The 17,825-nt window shown below is 45.6% G+C and overlaps 1 protein-coding gene across 2 annotated transcripts in view; it reads right to left on the bottom strand.

Annotated features, from left to right (window-relative positions):
* LOC142590466 (uncharacterized) overlaps nucleotides 1-17,825 on the bottom strand; it is a 58,028-nt gene that overhangs the window by 5,342 nt on the left and 34,861 nt on the right. Inside the window, exon 3 of one of the 2 annotated variants that reach the window (XM_075702606.1) lies at nucleotides 1,785-6,553. The exons of the other annotated variant lie outside the window; for it this stretch is intronic. Within the exon in view, the coding sequence (XP_075558721.1) occupies nucleotides 5,151-6,553 (1,403 nt within the window). The 3' untranslated portion in view covers nucleotides 1,785-5,150. Of the gene's footprint in view, nucleotides 1-1,784; nucleotides 6,554-17,825 lie in introns of those variants that run through there. 2 annotated transcript variants of the gene reach the window in all.

Raw genomic sequence — 17,825 nt, 5'->3', positions numbered from 1 at the left:
CCTGTCCTGTGTTTCTTTCCTCGTCCGTTGTCGTCTGCGTGGTTAGATGATGCATTCCAATACAGACCACGAACTAGCCCGCCTCTCCCTGTGGTTGGTAGTGCCTAGATACCGCTTGCAAATCTGCTATCACGACCAACTGCTCCTTTCCCTCCTTTCCCCTCACCGTGGCAGCCAAGAGGGCAACTGCTGTCTGTCTGGCTGAGCCTGTGTCCCGGGTGGCAACCGAGGCAGCTGCTAGCTGCTCTCTACCGTTCGCCACTCTGCCTGCATGCGTCTCCATTCCAGGTGGATAAACTGTGCAGTCCGTTTATGTTTGTGGCCCCGCTCATCCTGTAAATGCCCATGCCCAGTCCACTTGTGCTTTCGCTTCCCCAAATACCGGGCATACAAAACACTATTGCAGTAGTAATCGTCCGGCATAAAGTGACAGCTACCAGCACGCAAGTCCTGGGGAGTATTCTGTGAGAGTCCACCTAGTGGACTGTCGATTTCGGCCACTGCTGATTGGATGCAGCTGTACGAGAGATGAGGAGACGAGTGGCCCTAGCCAATCAGCAGCGCCCGAAATGGGCAGTCCACTGGGAGGACTCTTACAGAATACCCCCCTGGTGCCATTTAGATACTGACAGTCCGATGCGCTGCAACAACTCCGCTCATCTGCTGCCTTGCACAAGGACACGATGTTGCAGCTTGACATATTAGTTGCTACGATTGCAGCCCACAACGTAGCAAGGCCAAATCATGGTAGTCACAAAAAGAAAGATCGAGACAAACTCTGACAGCGGAGCTCTCGTCAACACGGAGCAAGTAACACAAGCAGACACTTGATGTGTGGCAGAAGTCCCGAGTGTAGTGATAAAATGTCCTTGTGCATTCTTTTTCTGCTACTTTCCTTTCTTTATAGAAACAAATTGATTAACATTTCAACTATTCGAAACACCATTTACATGCCATAAATTTGGAATAATTATGACGCACCCTGAGCAGCGAATCAGAAAGCTTGCTCTAAAGGAGTCATATGGTCACCTTTCGCAATCTGGTCACGGACAGCTGAAAACTCAGCCAAGTGGCGTGTTGCAATCGATAGCAATTTACATCTTTTAAACCATATCATAAATTACATGCTTTAAGAGAAAGCATATACATGCATCCTAATGACTCGATAAATCTGTACAAAAGCCTGAAAATTCTTTCAGGGTCCCTTTAAGTATTTGAAGGTTTGTAGAAAATATTTCTACTTGTGATGTGCCTATTTGAAATCGTAAAATATTCACACACTTAATCAAAACAGTTAATTCCTGGACTTATTATTTCAAGGTTGTTCTGCGCACAATTTTGTTGGTGAGGAAATTCCTTGAGAGACTTGCACAACTGCAATTCACAAAGAATCTTTACAGATGTCAAAAATCAGGAGTGGCCCAATTTCTTGCGTTCTGCACACAAATGTGTTATACAGTGCAGGTGTCATTGTATGCTGGATTCAAAATGCAAATTTTAAACAAATATTTCTACAGATATATGTCACACTAGTGCTTATTGAAATGTCGATATATTAGTGGAAACAAAATGAAGGAATGAATTAGGCGTCAGGGACTTCACATTTGATTTGAGACTTAAATTATCTGTGTATACTAGTTATAGCAAGTGCCTTCTGCACTAATAACAAACTTCGAAATGCCATCAATAAACTTCTCTTGCAGCCCCAGATACAAAAAAAATACTAACATGACTATACTGCATGCCGACATTGAAGTATTGAAATACCAAGAAGAGACAACGAATAGTCGATAAACACAGACATTTATTTGATGCTCTGATGAAACACAGTGGGTAGCTAAGTTATTGAACAATCAACTGTTTTATGAACACCAATAGCGAAATAAACAACACATAACTTAGAAAGCAGATCATTCAGGCATTTGTAGAGCAATAATAGGTATTACAATGAACATGCATATTTTGGAGGGGCATGCACATAGGAATTCTGGAAATCGAAACAAATCTTGAATACTTTTCGACTAATGAAAAGTCACAATAGAAAGCAAATTGCCGATATTAAAGTCTTCATTATACTGAGGTTTAAATGTATATTTAGTTATTTCTCAGCTATAGCAGAATTGTGTGGGTCAGATTTCACAAATTATTTTGCTCTACCGTAAAATTCTGAGAAAGCCCCCCCCCCTTTTCATGGTGAAAGAGAATCCAAGGAAGTTTCGGGGCGGAACCTTGCTTGAAGGGCTCTCAGCCCTGCATCTGCCAGCCAGCAAGCTAAGCCTATACAGTCTCCCAGCGAGTGCAGGCTCGCCTGGCTTGCTCGTTGGCTTCCGTTGGCATCGATTACAATTCAAGCATGATGTAATTGTGTACACGTTGCGCTGACCAACATAGGCGTTTCATTACGAGCTGCATAAAATCGTGTCCAATGCACCACCAGTGTCCGATTCAACAACCCCGCAAGCTAGGCCTGCTGGCTCCTAGTGATCAGTGACCGGCAACGGATCTGAAACTGCAGATGTGGCCTGGCGGAAACATGTCTACGCTGCTCGCATTGCCGTGTTTATATCTTATTAACAACGAGAGAGCTGTTCAACCACATTTGTTTTCACTTTATCTGCGAAGTCATTCCGAGCATCCATGGAATGGCGCTGGCTCTGGGCGGAGCTATGCGCCAGTCACTCATTCATACCATGTGTCCCGAGTCTTCCTATGCGGTAAGTCGCACTCCGACGCATCGCATGACGGATCGCACACAAAATTGCACCATGTGCCTCGCACTTAATACACATGTGACACTTTGCATGCATGACCATAACGGCGACTGATGAAGGCCTTGGCTATGCAGATAAAGTGATATCTCGATATAACGAACCTGAGGAGACCACGGTAAATTGTTCGTTACTCTGAAAGATCATTATACTAAAGTCCTAAAATGAACCATTCCGCCCATCAATCCCATCAGTTCATAAGATGTCAGCGTTTGATCTATCCATAGAAATGTCACTGTTGGCCCTCAGCAGGCACTGGTGCTATTTTCCATAAATTCTGCCACCATGCACCACCGAAGCACCATATATTAAGAGTGACAAGTGCAAAACAGACAGTGTTGCCAAGAAAATTACCGACAGAAAGGTAGCTCCATGTCACCTCAAAAGCGTAATGTTCCTTGCTGTATGTTTTTCACATTTCTTGCCATGGGCACTGCAACTGTGTCACTCGAGGCAGCTGCATGAACTATGTCAAAGCGCAAGCGAGCATGAAAGACACCATGTGGAAAATTCTAAGTGCGACTGTGTGGCATACCAACGAGTACAGACGTTACATTTTGCCACCCGCTGAGCTACTACGGCTGCAGAAAGAAGAGAGAGTGATTGTGAAGAGGAAGAGGCTATTTTCTGCATCCCTTTAGGGAGCATGACTTAGCACCTGAAAGGAAATGGGTGTGCAGAGAACCAAGGGTGAAAGTGGTGGAAAAGGAAGAGATATGCATCCATCCCGACGCGAGTTTTCTGGGCGAAGCATGCGCTCGCAAAATGTGGTACGATGTCACCTCCACTCGCATGCATTTTTTTTTTCTCAGGCGCCGTCTCGGGTTTTCTGAACCAATGCGCTGCGACGTCTGCTCTCTGCGCCTTGTCGTCTGCTAACCTGCTGTTTCGGCAGCCGGGAAGGATACATGAAAATCTAAAAATCCCCACATTTTTAAACATTAGTCAGTAGTACTAAGGCGTTAACATAACAGGGAAACTGAATAATGATCATAATTCTGAAAAATTCAGTATTCTGAAGTTCGTAGGACTGAAATATTTTACACTGAAACTATGAAAAGTCAGCAGGGGGTTTCTGAAAAGTTTGTATTTGTGGTGTTCGTGGTAACAAAGTCTCACTGTACCTGGCTACGATGCACCATCGCCTTGGCAGAAGTGCGGCTAAACAATAATACTGGTGTCACACGTACATTTCCGATCACGATTGGAGCTGATCCAGATTGCACTTCTTCCTCACAATCAACAATACATGGCCGCTGCTGTACAATCCAATAATCTGGATAGGGTGACTATCGTCTGCTGATTGTCAGCAACTCTCAGGAATGCATAATGTTTTGGCTACAAATTCAGATTTGCATATTTAGATTTTACAGCTTATTATTGCTGGTAACATGACATTTAATTGTTTTCTTTATTGAGCTGCTTCCTTGCTTTACAAATTCAGAATACTGCGTTAAACCGCGTAGACGTCAGCCTGAGATGGCGATCAAGGACCCTGATCACGATTCTCGGATGGTGATTGCAAATGATCGTGCAGCAGCGCCCGATTTGTATCAGCCCCGATCGCAATCAGAAGTGTGACACTAATATAAATTTCTTTCTCACTAAATTGTGTAATGTAATTTAATATGCAATTTCATAAAAAACTGCCACAAAAGCTGTAGCCATGCGTTTCGGTGAAAATGCATGAAGTGGTGAACAGGGTGAAAAAAAATAGAGGGGCTGCTTCCTCAGTAGTTGGCATCAATTTTAAATGATGCTTGTTCAGAATTTTACAGCATGTTCTATTACATACTGCGAAAATATCTGGAGCAAATATGGTGACCTGAAGAAAGCGTTTCAGGGCCCCTTTAGAAGCACATGCATATACATTTGCACTACCTGATGCAGTACAAACAACACTACGCAGCATGCTACACATCCACAGATTTTTAATTAAGATTCTATTTGAACATGGTTCCTACCCTACAGTATCATGGCGCTGTGCTCTCTTATGTCTGCTAAAGTGATGAGACTGGGTAAAGAACCTGGAACAGATGGTGCAACTGTATCATCAGTCTCCTGTATGAATGCACTGGTGTGTCTTCATGTAGCTCTTCAACGAGAAACTCCGAGAGCATGAAGAGCACTGAAATGGCTTTTCGCCTGTGTGGGTGCACAGGTGTCTCATAAGGTTGCTCTTTTCTTAGAAGCTGCGAGAGCATGAAGGACACTGGTATCGCTTCTCGCCTGTGTGGGTGCACAAGTGTTTCATGAGATTTGGTTTGTGTGAGAAGCTCTGAATGCATGAAAGGCATCGAATGGCTTCTAACCTGTGTGGGTGCACATGTTGGCTTTCAACAAAATGTTTTGTGAGAAGCTTTGAGAGCATGACGAACAATGCTATAGCTTCTCACCTGTGTGAGTACGCAGGTGGCTTTCCAGGTAAGCCTTTCGTGAGAAGCTCTGAAAGCATGAAGAGCACTCAAATGGCTTCTCGCCTATGTGGGTGCGCTGGTGCTGTTCCAGACGGGTCTTTCGTGAAAAGCTCCGACAGCATGAAGGGCACTCAAATGGCTTTTCGCCTGTGTGGGTGCGTTGGTGCTGTTCCAAATGAGTCTTTCGTGAGAACCTCTGAGAGCATGAAGGGCACTTAAAGGGCTTCTCGCCTGTGTGGGTGCGCAGGTGCTGTTTCAGGTTATCTTTTCGTGTGAAGCTCTGAGAGCATGAAGGGCACTCAAATGGCTTGTCGCCTGTGTGGGTGTACAGGTGCACTTTCAGGCGAGCCTTTTCTGAGAAGCTCTGAAAGCATGAAGAGCACTGAAATGGCTTCTCCGCTGTGTGGGTGCACAGGTGTTTCGTGAGGTTCCATTTTGCTGAGAAGCTTCGAGAGCACGAAGGGCACTTATATGGCTTCTTGCCTGTGTGGGTGCACAGGTGTTTCGTAAGGTTCCATTTTACTGAGAAGCTTCGAGGGCATGAAGGGCACTTATATGGCTTCTCTCCTGTGTGGGTGCACAGGTGTTTTGTAAGGTTCCATTTTACTGAGAAACTTTGAGAGCATGAAGGGCACTGATATGGCTTCTCGCCTGTGTGTGTGCGCAAGTGTTTCATAAGGGCGGCCTTTTGTGCGAACCTCCGAAGGCACGAATGGCACTGAAATGGCTTCTCACTTGTGTGGGTGTGCAGGTGTTCGTTCAGTTGGTTCTTTCGTGAGAAGTGCCGAGAGCATGAAGGGCACTGAAATGGCTTCTCGCCTGTATGGATGCTCAGGTGTTCCATAAGGTTGCCCTTTCCTGAACAGCTGTGAGAGCACAAAGGGCACTGAAATGGTTTCTCGCCTGTGTGGGTGAGCAGGTGTTTTATGAGGGTGGCCTTACGTGAGAAGCTGCAAGAGCATGAAGGGCACTGAAATGATTTTTCGCCTGTGTGAGTGAGCAGGTGAATTTTCAGGTTGGACTGTTGAGAAAAGCCCCGAGGGCACAAAGGGCAATGAAATGGCTTCTCGCCTGCGTGGGTGCACAGGTGTTTCATAAGGTTGCAGTTTTCTGAGAAGGTCCGAGAGCACAAAGGGCACTGAAATGGCTTTTTGCCTGTGTGGGTGAGAAGGTGGGATATCAGGTTGGGCTTTTCCGAAAAGCTCTCAGGGCATAAAGGGCAATGAAATGGCTTTTTGCCAGTATGGACGTTGCATTGTGTTTCTGAGTAAGACAGATTATCAGTCTCATAGTCGCATAAGTGACATTGGTGGAGGCATCCTTGCTCTGAGTTGTCACTTTTGGCAGTGGGAGAAATAGGCCTTGATGCTGCAGAAAGAAAACAAAATGAAGTAAAAGTTATTGTGAGTAAATGTTATCCTGTGTCTATTTAATAAATTTTATTCTTCCCAGATCAAACAAGAAACTTACATTGGCACATTGCTATCACAAACGTCTCAACGCACTGGTCATGTATTTAAATACTCACACCAATGTGCTTGTAACAGCTAAGATATTCGTCCACCCTTAGCGGAAATGTGCCGTATTAGGATAGTAGTGAAGACAGATGCTGCAGTTTCCGTAACGCGCTGGCCATGCGTTTCTGTCACTGGCAGCTAAGCACGCCCATCTGTTTCTGTCCCCTCAAAGTGGACATGGCTACTTTATTGCCACAAACTTGCCGATATTAACGATATTATTCATCACTGATACGAAAGAAACTGTTTCAATGCACGTAATCCACTCACAAGAAGAAAAAATCGCGTTCGGCTTGCTCCGCCGGCTGCCATGTTTGTTTTGGTGACCTACACCCGCATGCCGCAGCAAACGCGGGACGTAAAAAATTTTTTTTCGCGGGAAGTTTAACTCGCATAATGATCGCACCCCTGAATATGCACCAATTTTTCTGACAAAAAAGTGCAATCATTATGCGAGTAAATACGGTACTGTATTTTTCCCCATAAAACCTGCCAACATGTACAACCCACACCCTCTTTCAGAACAGTCACTCAGCGTGGACAACTGGGCTGGTTGTGAATAGCATTATGAAACATTGTTAGAGCACACAAGCAAACACATACAAGCACTGAAGGACAACAAGAACCAGCGTTCTGGTTGTCCTCTGTTCGTTCATGTTTATTTGTGTGCTGGAACGATGTTTCATAATGTTGCCTCATGCTGACGTTTCATAATGCTGCCGATGTTTCACACCGGCTGCCTCATGGTCACGCCCTGCATTGCCTGGCTTGAGCACATTGGAGTTCCAACAGAATCAATCCGAAACGGCGATTGACATGTTTGTGTGCGCCGCTTCGGTACTGAAGAATACCACCATGACCCACGCCTGCTGCAGGAGTTGAACTGCGGTGTGACACCCCATCTGACACCAAATTGCCAGAACATTTGTCGTTCTTTTTAAACAGTGGTGCTCTGGCCCAGAGTTACATGGTGTAATGTTGTGAAGCACTTTTTGCACTGGACTTGAAAAATAAATAATTAGGTTAGCAGTAAAACAAAACTGAATGATGCATTTGCACCTGTTCTCATACCATGAACCCATTTTATGTCAGCTGCAGGGGTCGGTGCGCAGGGCTATTAAAAATTATATTACGGGGTTTCATGTACCAAAACTAGTATCGGATTATGATGCACGCTATAGTGGGGTACTCTGGAATATCTTGGAGCACTTGGCGCTCTTTAACGTGCACCTAAATCTAAGTATACAAGTGTTTTCACTTTCCGCCCCCATCGAAATGTGGCCACCGTGGCCAGGATTCGATCCTGCGACCAGATACTCAGTAGTGCAACACGGTAGCCACTAAGCAATCATGGTGATTTGCACAAGGCTATGGTGGCAATGGGATATTCATGGTGCAATAAAAACATGGACTCAACACTAAACAGTAGAGCGCAGCATGTTCTAGTTCTCATTTGCATGCCTTACTCATTTGTGACTGCAGACATCAGAGGCCAGGCCAACTCCAAATGCAGCGTTGGGTGCCAGCACTATCGAGGCATCACAGCTTTCACAGAAAGTCAGTATCGTGATTCGAATGTTCTCTGTTTTTCATTTCAGGTATAAACAATTGGTGCGGTGAGTTCTTTGAAAATGAGTGTTGTTTGAATTGACACAAGCAATTAAACTTTGTTTATTATTATACAATGCATGCAGCATTCCACATTTAGTTTGCCAGATTCTTCCCCCTCCCACACACGCACGCACACACATACACACACACACAAAGTTTCATAAGTGCTGACATTGACGCATCCCTTCCAGTTATTTTTGTCACTGTGTTTTCATTACTATGCATAGTTTTCGATGTCTTATGCACCAGTTACAATAAATTTTCATGCTTCCTACAAGCAATGGCTTTAATGCAAACATTAGCAGAAATGAAGTTTCTATACTGAACTGTAGATAAATAGAAGTAAGGAGATGATGCTTATTTAATTCTAGTTTATTTCACATGGAAAGAAAGTTCATTTCCGACATCATTTATGAAATATATGACAAAGGCCATTGCTTCTTTTGTTCCAGGTAACAATGTAACACATGCTGCAGTATTGACACTAGCGAAGAATTAGTAATGCCTTATAATACTGCACTGTTTGCAGGTTGCGCTGTTTGAACGCAGATGCAGTCAGGCTGTGTATACTGTGGGAACGCAGACTGAGGTGGCAGCTAACTACAGCCATTGTGTACAGACGTCACGGCATCATCAAAAGAGTGTTGGTAAGCAATATTACACTGTCACAGCAACATACTGACTATTATAAGAACCTCTTTCTTGTGTTCATGTGAAGCGTTTGTTTCTGCGTAGTTACTAGACTTTACAAAGAGGGTTACTACTAGGAAAGCAGCTACAGCTGGCAGCAGCCATGTACATATATTACTATGTTCTGTATGTCCTATGAAAACAAGATATGTTTATGATAGTGAAGTAATGTAGGGAAATGAAACAGCCACGCAGGCACACTTCACTGTATGTTTGCTGGTCTACAATGCTAGTTCTGCCGAAGTCATCTTGGCAAGAATACCAGACCGTGCAGATGTAACTGCTTCTTCTGCACTGCCACAATTCTTTGAGAACGCCCCCCGATCGACACCAATACCATATGTGGAAGAAGTGGAGTGCAAGTTCCCAGAAGCTGTTGGTGATAAAACATACAAACCAGCTCTTGGATCATTCGAGGACACATTTGCAAAGTAAACGATGGTGAAGGGTAGCATTTGTCTTCTATGACTGCAATTTGAGGTGCAGTGTATGATACCTTCTTTTGTCGAGCTTCATTGTCCGGGTGCGCCTTCGTCCTGGTCCTTCGTGGCATGAACCTCAGCAGGTGAGCCTGGAGAGGGTGTTCTCGGGCCGCAGCATATACTGCCACGTTTCCCGCCAGGTGGTTGTGCTATAAAGTCCAGGCTGTGTGTTTCCGGGGGTCCTTTTGAGTAGGTATAATGCTGGAGCACTTACCCTTTCAGGTAGGTAGTGCCTATACACCGCTCGCAAGTCCACTATCACCACTAACTGCTCCTTTCACCTCATTGTTCCAGCTGAGAGGGTGAATGCTGTCTCTTTGGCCAAGTCTGTGTCCCGGATGTCAACCGAGCCGGCCGCCGAGCTGCTCTTCTCTACCATTCATCACTCTGACTGCATGCATCCTCATTGCTCTGTATACAGCGGCATCCGCGTAACCAACATTCTCGTCATCTTAAGCGCTTCTGGGCACCTTGATTCTTGCCACTTTTCTTGCCCGGTGATATTCTGGATGCATGTGACTGATTTTTCATAGGTGCAACGATATTCCTTTCTTGCCTGTGTCCTATTCTTCTACTTGGCATCCCGGCCTTCTAAGGGCGTTTTTTACTGACTTGGGCAGCTTGAGTCTCTCGAGTTAGCTTGTTCTACAAGCTGCAGCCAGGTCTTCCCACTTTTTGTGCTTTGTTATGCTACTGGCGCATCCCATTTTAGAGCAGTAAAACTGACATTTGGAGTTATATTACTATATGACCTATATTAAATGGAGTTTTTACAGTAGGCAAGCTATGTGAAAGCAGTAAGTGGTCACTCATTGATAAACTCAATCCACACACTAAATATAACACACCCTCTTCATCAAAGTGCTTGCTATGAACTGTGACGAAGCGGTGGTACATTAAGATGCACTCATAAACCCCTTCTTTGGCTTTGAAAAGCATGGAAGCACTTAGACATACTAGAAGCAGACTTCGGAGGAGTTTTGAGAACATTCAGCGTGACCTTGCTGCTATACATACCATAGGTTGTTACTTAAACTTTCCCAACTTAACATTCACCCAAGTATAATTGCATGGATCATTGATTTCCTCTCATCTAAAATTCACTTTACATCAGTTAACAATTCTAATTCAAACTCATGTTATGCTGATGTTACGTATGGATTTCCACAAGGCAGCATACTTGGACCTTTACTCTTTCTAATTTATATTCATGATTTACCCAGTTGCGTGACATCAAATATCAGACTATTTGCAGATGACTGTGTAATTTATCGATGCGTAACAAGTGACACTGATGGCCACTTACTACAAACTGACCTAGATGTAATATGTACATGGCGTTCTAATTGGTTAATGCCATTAAATATTTCTGAAACTAAACTCACGTTTTTCACCATAGGCCACGAAATCCAACCACCTACTCCCTTGACAAGAATGCTGTAGAAGGCACCACAACTTACAAGTGCTTTGCTATTAATATTCAGTCAAAGTTATAATGGAATAATCATATTAACCTCCCCCTTGCCTCCACCAACCGTACTCTCAGACTTCTTAAACATAACTTAAAACATCCTAAGACACCCGCACTTGCACGGCGATCACGACTTTCAGCCCAAAATAGTTTCAAGTTTTGGGCGAGCAGCTTAGCTGACACTCTTCTGTCGGGATTCAGCAGATTTCTTGGCAGCTTTCGAAATCTTCAGCTTGGTGTTTATGTAGTCCGATAATGTCTACTTTGAGGTTTCCAATTGTTCTGCGTCGTCCACTTGCGACCAGCCACCCTGCACTTTCCTGATAATAGTGGCCTTCTTTTCCATCATTAACCTACTATATTTTCCTCGCTTCAAAGCCTTTGTTGAGTTGGAGGTGGACAACGAAGGTGGGGTCAGTGCCATTGGTAGCAGCTAGCAATGAAACCACTGAAGAAGATTGGTTGTTGAAGCTGCTAAGCCTAGCACGACGGTATCCAGCTGAAGTGAAACCCAATGATCACGAAAGACAATACAAACAGTACCACCGACCATATGCGGCTGACGAGTGCCGACAGCAATGACAGCACAAGGGCTCATGGGAGAGTGCAGCAAGCAGTGCCTGCAATCGAGGCTGTGCCGGAAATGGGAGCTCTGAATCGGCATGTGTGATGTGTGCAATGCTGGTTTCAGCCTTCAGGAAAACAAAATGACGGCAATGTTGTTTGTGTTTTCGGTAGATCTTGACTTGCCATCGTGAGAAAAAGTCCAAATAGTCAAACGAGAACAGCTTGAAACATGCAAAATTTTGGTCATTGTTATACAATGACTCTATGAAGCATGTGGCGGTACCAGGGCAGAGTCCAAATATTCTGGCAGGCCCAGAAAATCTGGTGTCCAAAAAAATCAGCCAGCAAACATATCATCATTATGCTGCGAAAAAGAACATATTCAACTTCCACTTAGTGCCAATAAACATATTGTAAACAATTTTGCAAATCTTATGCTGCAACCATATGCGCTTCAATTACCAAGGAGAGGTTGAGCCTTGGTCAGGTGTTACAAAATACCTTTGGCACAATGTTTCTGTGTCTGCCATGTGTACTGTGAAACAAAAATTATGCGTGGCTCTGCTATCTCAAACACCAGAGACCAGCGGAGCTGGGCGAAGGCCATCAAAGTAGTACCAAATCACACATTTAGTCTAACTTTTGCTGGGCTTCCCCCAGCTCTGCTGGTCTCTAGTGTTTGCGATAGCAAAGCCACACACAATTTTTTTTTCCTCTACGAGAAAGGAGACTCCCGAAGTGAGCGCGCGGGTTTTTATCGGAAGCAATGACGCCACACAATCTGTGTCCCCACAGCGGCGCTCCTTCTCCCCTGCTAGGCTCCACCCACCCTCACCAAGTCGGTATGCTGCACAAATGCGATTCTTATACTCTACTTTCACTCTCTCTCAGCTCTCTTTCCCCCAGCTTGGTGAAGCCGCGGACGTCAAACAAAACCCTGCGAGGTTCTGAGCTCCACTGTAAAATAAAGCCTTCGTCTTTGTAGTTGTCAAGAAATGGAGACAGCATCTCCATTTTTGTCGTTACTGTGGCAAGCACGTTAGCTTTGCCAACTTTGTGCAAATGCGTTAATACTGCTTGGGGTGCAAAAATAACATATCAGAGGTTAACTTTATACCTGCATTTGAAAAGAATGTGATAAAATGGGTGGAATTGTGCTGCAGGAATGTGGCACTGCATTCCCTGAATAGAAAGCAAAATAGTGCTACTGTCGATTTTCACTGGAAGCTTTGTTGTGCAAATGCTACCCAGTTGACAGTGAACTTGAAGGCATTATGGTGGAATTTGCTTTGTGAGCACCGTGTACGAGTACTCCCGATGACAGCAATTACAGTTCATCGCAAAGGCAATCGAATTGCTCCCTAGTGTCTCATTTCTCAAAGGGAAAAGGCTTCACTTTTTGCATCAGCAAAGGTGGTGAGCATGTACCACATTGTAACCAGAGTGCTGCAGAATAATAACTATCCGCTGGGACAGACTGGTGGTACAAAAGAGGTACCGTCGGCCACTACAGTCTGCAAACACTGTGCAAAAAACCTGAAGCTGCTATCGATGAGAGAGGATCAAAACGAGCGTATGGCCAGCAGTCACCTCAAGATACCTACAGGTCGCCTTAACTGATTGCTGGCGTCCACCTCGGGTGCCCAGTGCATGCTGCTCATTGCCCGATGACTGTTATGCATGCCTAGCCCTGCTTAGTCATGTGCTGGGGGATGATGTGACTCAATGCTGTCCCATAACAACAATCTCACTTTCCCGTGCCCACGATAATGTGAGCACAGGAAAGCAGCAACCATGCAGTCACTGCTAAACCCTTTTTGCTTGAACATGCAGTTTGTCACGCTTCTTGGAGCATGGCTGTATCCACTGACCTCCGCATTTATGGTCTTGCCATTGCTGGTCTTTCCTGACTCACTTACGCCACTGCCAGTCTTGCTATCTGGCGCAAGTCAAGATCTTTGGTGCAAGCAAGTAATCCAGGGCACCATATTCATGCCTTTACACAAGGATTCACTACTGCCAGGAGGAACATCACCCTTTAGGCTGTACTAAGCAGCTGCCTTCGTCTGGCTACTTTCAGTGGGCACGGGAAAGTAGCAACCATGTAGTCGCCACTAAACCCTTTTTGCTTCTAGATGTGGGTTTGTGAAGCTCCATCTCTTTATTCTAAGCATGTGAGTAATGCCTGTCTGCTCCTTTTCCCGTGCGCAGGTGTATTTTTTGCCTCACTGTGTGAATCTGCATTTGTTGCAAAGCTACTCATCTTATGTGGCGATGCTGAACTTAATCCGGGACCTGAAACAGACAAGCAGGAATCACTTGAGCTTAATTCGTCAGCAGCTGACACACCTGTTGTAGCTCAGAGAGGGAGAGAGAGAGAGATGCAGATGATAGAAATGAAGGGAGGTTAACCACCAGAGTTAAAACCTCCGGTTTGTTACACAGCAGTAGTGGAAGGGAAAGGTGAAGTAAAGACGGGTTGAAGAGCGACGACAAAAAGAAAGCCGTAAGAGAAGTTATATAAAAGAAGACGGGATTATTATAGTCTTTCTACTAAGCCGCTGCCACATAAAAAAGTCAGCAAAGCCTTGACCGACTTTTGGTGCGACGACAGTTCATGTTGGCCTACCACAACTCTCTGTCCTGAAAGTGGCCTGTCGTCAAGGCGTGCCAACACAGCCGCTAGCAACAGCTGGTGCGCGCTGTATCGAGGTCAGTGGCAAAGTATGTGTTCCATAGTCTCGTCGCCACCGCAGTGACTGCAAGTCAAGCTCTCATCCATACTGACTTGGAAGGCAAAAGATCTTGTGAAAAGCGACACCAAGCCACAGTAGGCAAAGTACTGTTGTCTAGGGTTGAGAGAGTCCGGATGGGGGTCGAAGTCTGGTTGTAGCTCACACCGCAGAAAATGAAAATGTCTGTCCTAATGCATCTCGATGACTTAGATCACTCCCACCATGATAACTTAGTATTTTGTGGTATTTCCGACAATCCATCAGAAACATGGGTGCAGCCCGAAAACTCGGTGCATGACCTTTTATTCCTTCATATTAAGTATGTTTTCCCGGAGAATATGGTATGTACAACCCACTGACTTGCTTGTAAAATGCTAATAACACTCGCACAATTATAATTAAGTTTTCTTGCTCTAAACTAAAGGATAACATTCCGGCACTGAAATGTAACCTGAAATCCACTAGGGTATCTGTGGGTGAAGATTTTTGCCGAGCAACATGCCAGTCTAGAAAAAGCTACCATATTTTGCTAAGGCAGCAGGCCAACCATACTCTCTACAGCTAAACAAGCTATTTATGAGCAAGAAATGCTACGTTTACTGTTCTGTCACTGACAATGTATGTGAAGTCAACATGCTACGTGAAGCTCGCTCTTCGGATGGTCACGTCAAACTATTGAAGAAAAAAGCTCAACATAACTAGCACATGCCCAATGGAATAGCACCATATAAGTATTTTTCACTAACGTGCAAAGCCTACTAAAAATAAATGTGCTGCAATGTCCTCATTGATTGATTCATACTGTCACGTGGAGTGACATATGAAGAACACAGTAGCAATACTGTGAAAGATGAAACTAACTTTTATTGGGCGAACCTGTGCCCACAAAAACAGGCTACATTTAAAGAACGGCGACAACGGCGAACACAGTTGGCAATCGTCACAATCTGATCAGCGGGTAAAGCGCATCAGATTTTATACATCAGTCGTCGAATGTTCCAAACCACTTGAACCTGCATGCCTCCGACAAAGTTCTACACCATTCGCATCGCCATACATGCAATCAGCAATCAGATCACACAAGGTTCGGCGACCACAGACAGCGGATAGAAGCATCGACAACATTCTAGAAACTTCCGATACATGTAGACGCGTCCTGCGCTGAGCAATGACATTTCTTAGACGTTAAAAGCACTCACCCGTAAAAGATAAACGAGTTCAGGTGTCAATTCCCCCCTCTCAAAAGGCATCGTCCCGATGTTACATACATAACAGGAGAGTGAAACACAAAAGCTCACTTGTGAAACAAATTACCAAACAGCAAAAAAAAAAAACCCAAGGTGACACAATTAAAAAAAAGTCCAAAGTTCAGCTATGCAACATCCCCAAAGCTCATTAGCGCTGGTGGAACGGTTTAAGTCACACAACATGAACTACTTCAGGTCGTGAGCGGTGCCGCTGTGGTAGCGAAATGCCGTCTGGCACGATTTCATAGTCGAGTGCGCCAATGTGCCGGATGATCCTGTATGGTCCGAAATAGTGGCGTAAGAGCTTCTCGCTCAATCCACATCGGCGTGGCGAAAGGGGTCCAAACCCAAACACGGTCGCCGGGCTCGTAGTCTACGTAGCATCGTCGAAGGTTGTAGTGTCGGCTGTCGGTCCTCTGTTGATTCTTGATTCGCAGGCGGGCGAGCTGTTGGGCTTCTTCGGTGCACTGGAGATAGGTGGCGACGTCAAGAGTGTCTTTGTCGCAGACGTGCGGCAGCATGGCGTCTAGAGTAGTCGTCGGATTCCTGCCGTAAACCAGCTTTAACGGCGTGATCTGTGTTGTTTCTTGCGCCACCGTGTTGTAAGCAAAGGTGACGTACGGCAGGACCGCGTCCCACGTCTTGTGCTTGCATGTCGGCGAGGGTTTTGTTCAGGCGCTCCGTGAGACCATTCGTCTGCGGGTGGTAGCCAGTTGCCCTCCTGTGGCTTGTCTGGCTGCATTGCAGAATGGCTTGGGTGAGCTATGCTTTAAATGCCATTCCTCTGTAGGTGATGAGGACTTCTGGGGCACCATGTCGCAGCAGGATGATCTCGACGAAAAATTTTGCCACTTCGGCGGCGCTTCCTTTCGGTAGAGCTTTAGTTTCAGCGAAGCGGGTGAGATAGTCCGTCGCTACGATGATCCACTTATTTCCTGATGTTGGCGTCGGAAACGCTCCCAACAAATCCATCCCGATCTGCTGAAATGGTCGGCAAGGAGGTTCAATCAGCTGTAGTAATCCTGCTGGCCTTGCAGTGGTGTCTTACGTCGCTGACAGTCTCAGCATGTTTTGACGTAACGGGTGACGTCGGCGGTCAGACGCGGCCAGTAATACCTTTCCTGTATCATTGACAGCGTCCAGAATCAGAGGTGCCCAGTCGTTGGATCGTCATGTAGGGCGTGCAGTACTTCTGGACGCAGCGCTAAAGGAACAACAAGAACGTAGTTGGCGCGAACTGGTGAGAAATTCTTCACGAGCAGGTTGTTTTGTAGCATGAACGAAGACAATCCGCGCTTAAATACCCTAGGGACAACATCGGTGTTTCCATCCAAATACTCGACGAGGCCTTTTAGCTCCGGGTCTGCTCGTTGCTGTTTAGTGAAATCTTCCGCGCTTATTATTCCAAGGAAGGTGTCGTCGTCCTTGTCGTCTTGCGACGGGGGATCGATGGGGGCGTGTGATAGGCAATCGGCGTCACAATGTTTTCATCTGGACTTGTAAATTACCATGACGTCATATTCTTGCAGTCTGAGGCTCCACCGCACCAGCCGTCCTGAAGGGTCCTTAAAGTTAGCTAGCCAACACAAAGCGTGATGGTCGCTGACCAATTTGAATGGCCTGCCACATAGGTAAGGGCGGAATTTTGCTGTAGCCCAAATGATGGTGAGGCATTCCTTTTCAGTCATAGAATAATTGCCTTCCGCTTTTGACAGATACCGGCTAGCATATGATATCACCCGTTCAAGTCCGTCTTTCCTCTCGACTAGGACGGCACCGAGGCCTAGGCTACTGGCATCAGTGTGGATTTCGGTATCGGTGTCTTCGTCGAGTATGCAAGTACCGGTGGTGACTGCTTCGGTCGTTTGAGTTCTTAAAATGCGTCAGCCTGCGGCATTTCCCACTTGAACTCGACATCACATTTGGTTAGATGTGTTAGCGGCTCCGCGATGCGTGAAAAGTCTTTGACAAAGCGCCTATGGTAGGCACACATGCCAAGGAATCTACGCACTGTGTTCTTGTTGATACGCTGCAGGAACTTTGTGATGGCAGCTGTCTTCTGTAGGTCGGGGTGGACTCCAGATTTGCTGATGACGTGGCCTAGAAACAGAAGCTCGTCGTAAGCGAAGCGACACTTTTCCGGCTTCAGAGTAAGACCTGATGGCCACTAGTACTGTTGCAAGCCGCCTAAGGTGATCGTCGAAATTTCCGGCGAACACAACGACGTCAGCCAAGTAAACAAGACAGGTCTGACACTTCAATCCCGCCTAAAACCGTGTCCATCATGCGCTGGAACATTGCAGGCGCCGAGCACAGTCCA

Source organism: Dermacentor variabilis, chromosome 8 (genome assembly GCF_050947875.1).
Source record: "Dermacentor variabilis isolate Ectoservices chromosome 8, ASM5094787v1, whole genome shotgun sequence".
Lineage (NCBI taxonomy): Eukaryota > Metazoa > Arthropoda > Arachnida > Ixodida > Ixodidae > Dermacentor > Dermacentor variabilis.
The sequence above is the reverse complement of the archived record's forward strand: the minus strand, read 5'-3'. Positions and strand labels throughout refer to the sequence as shown.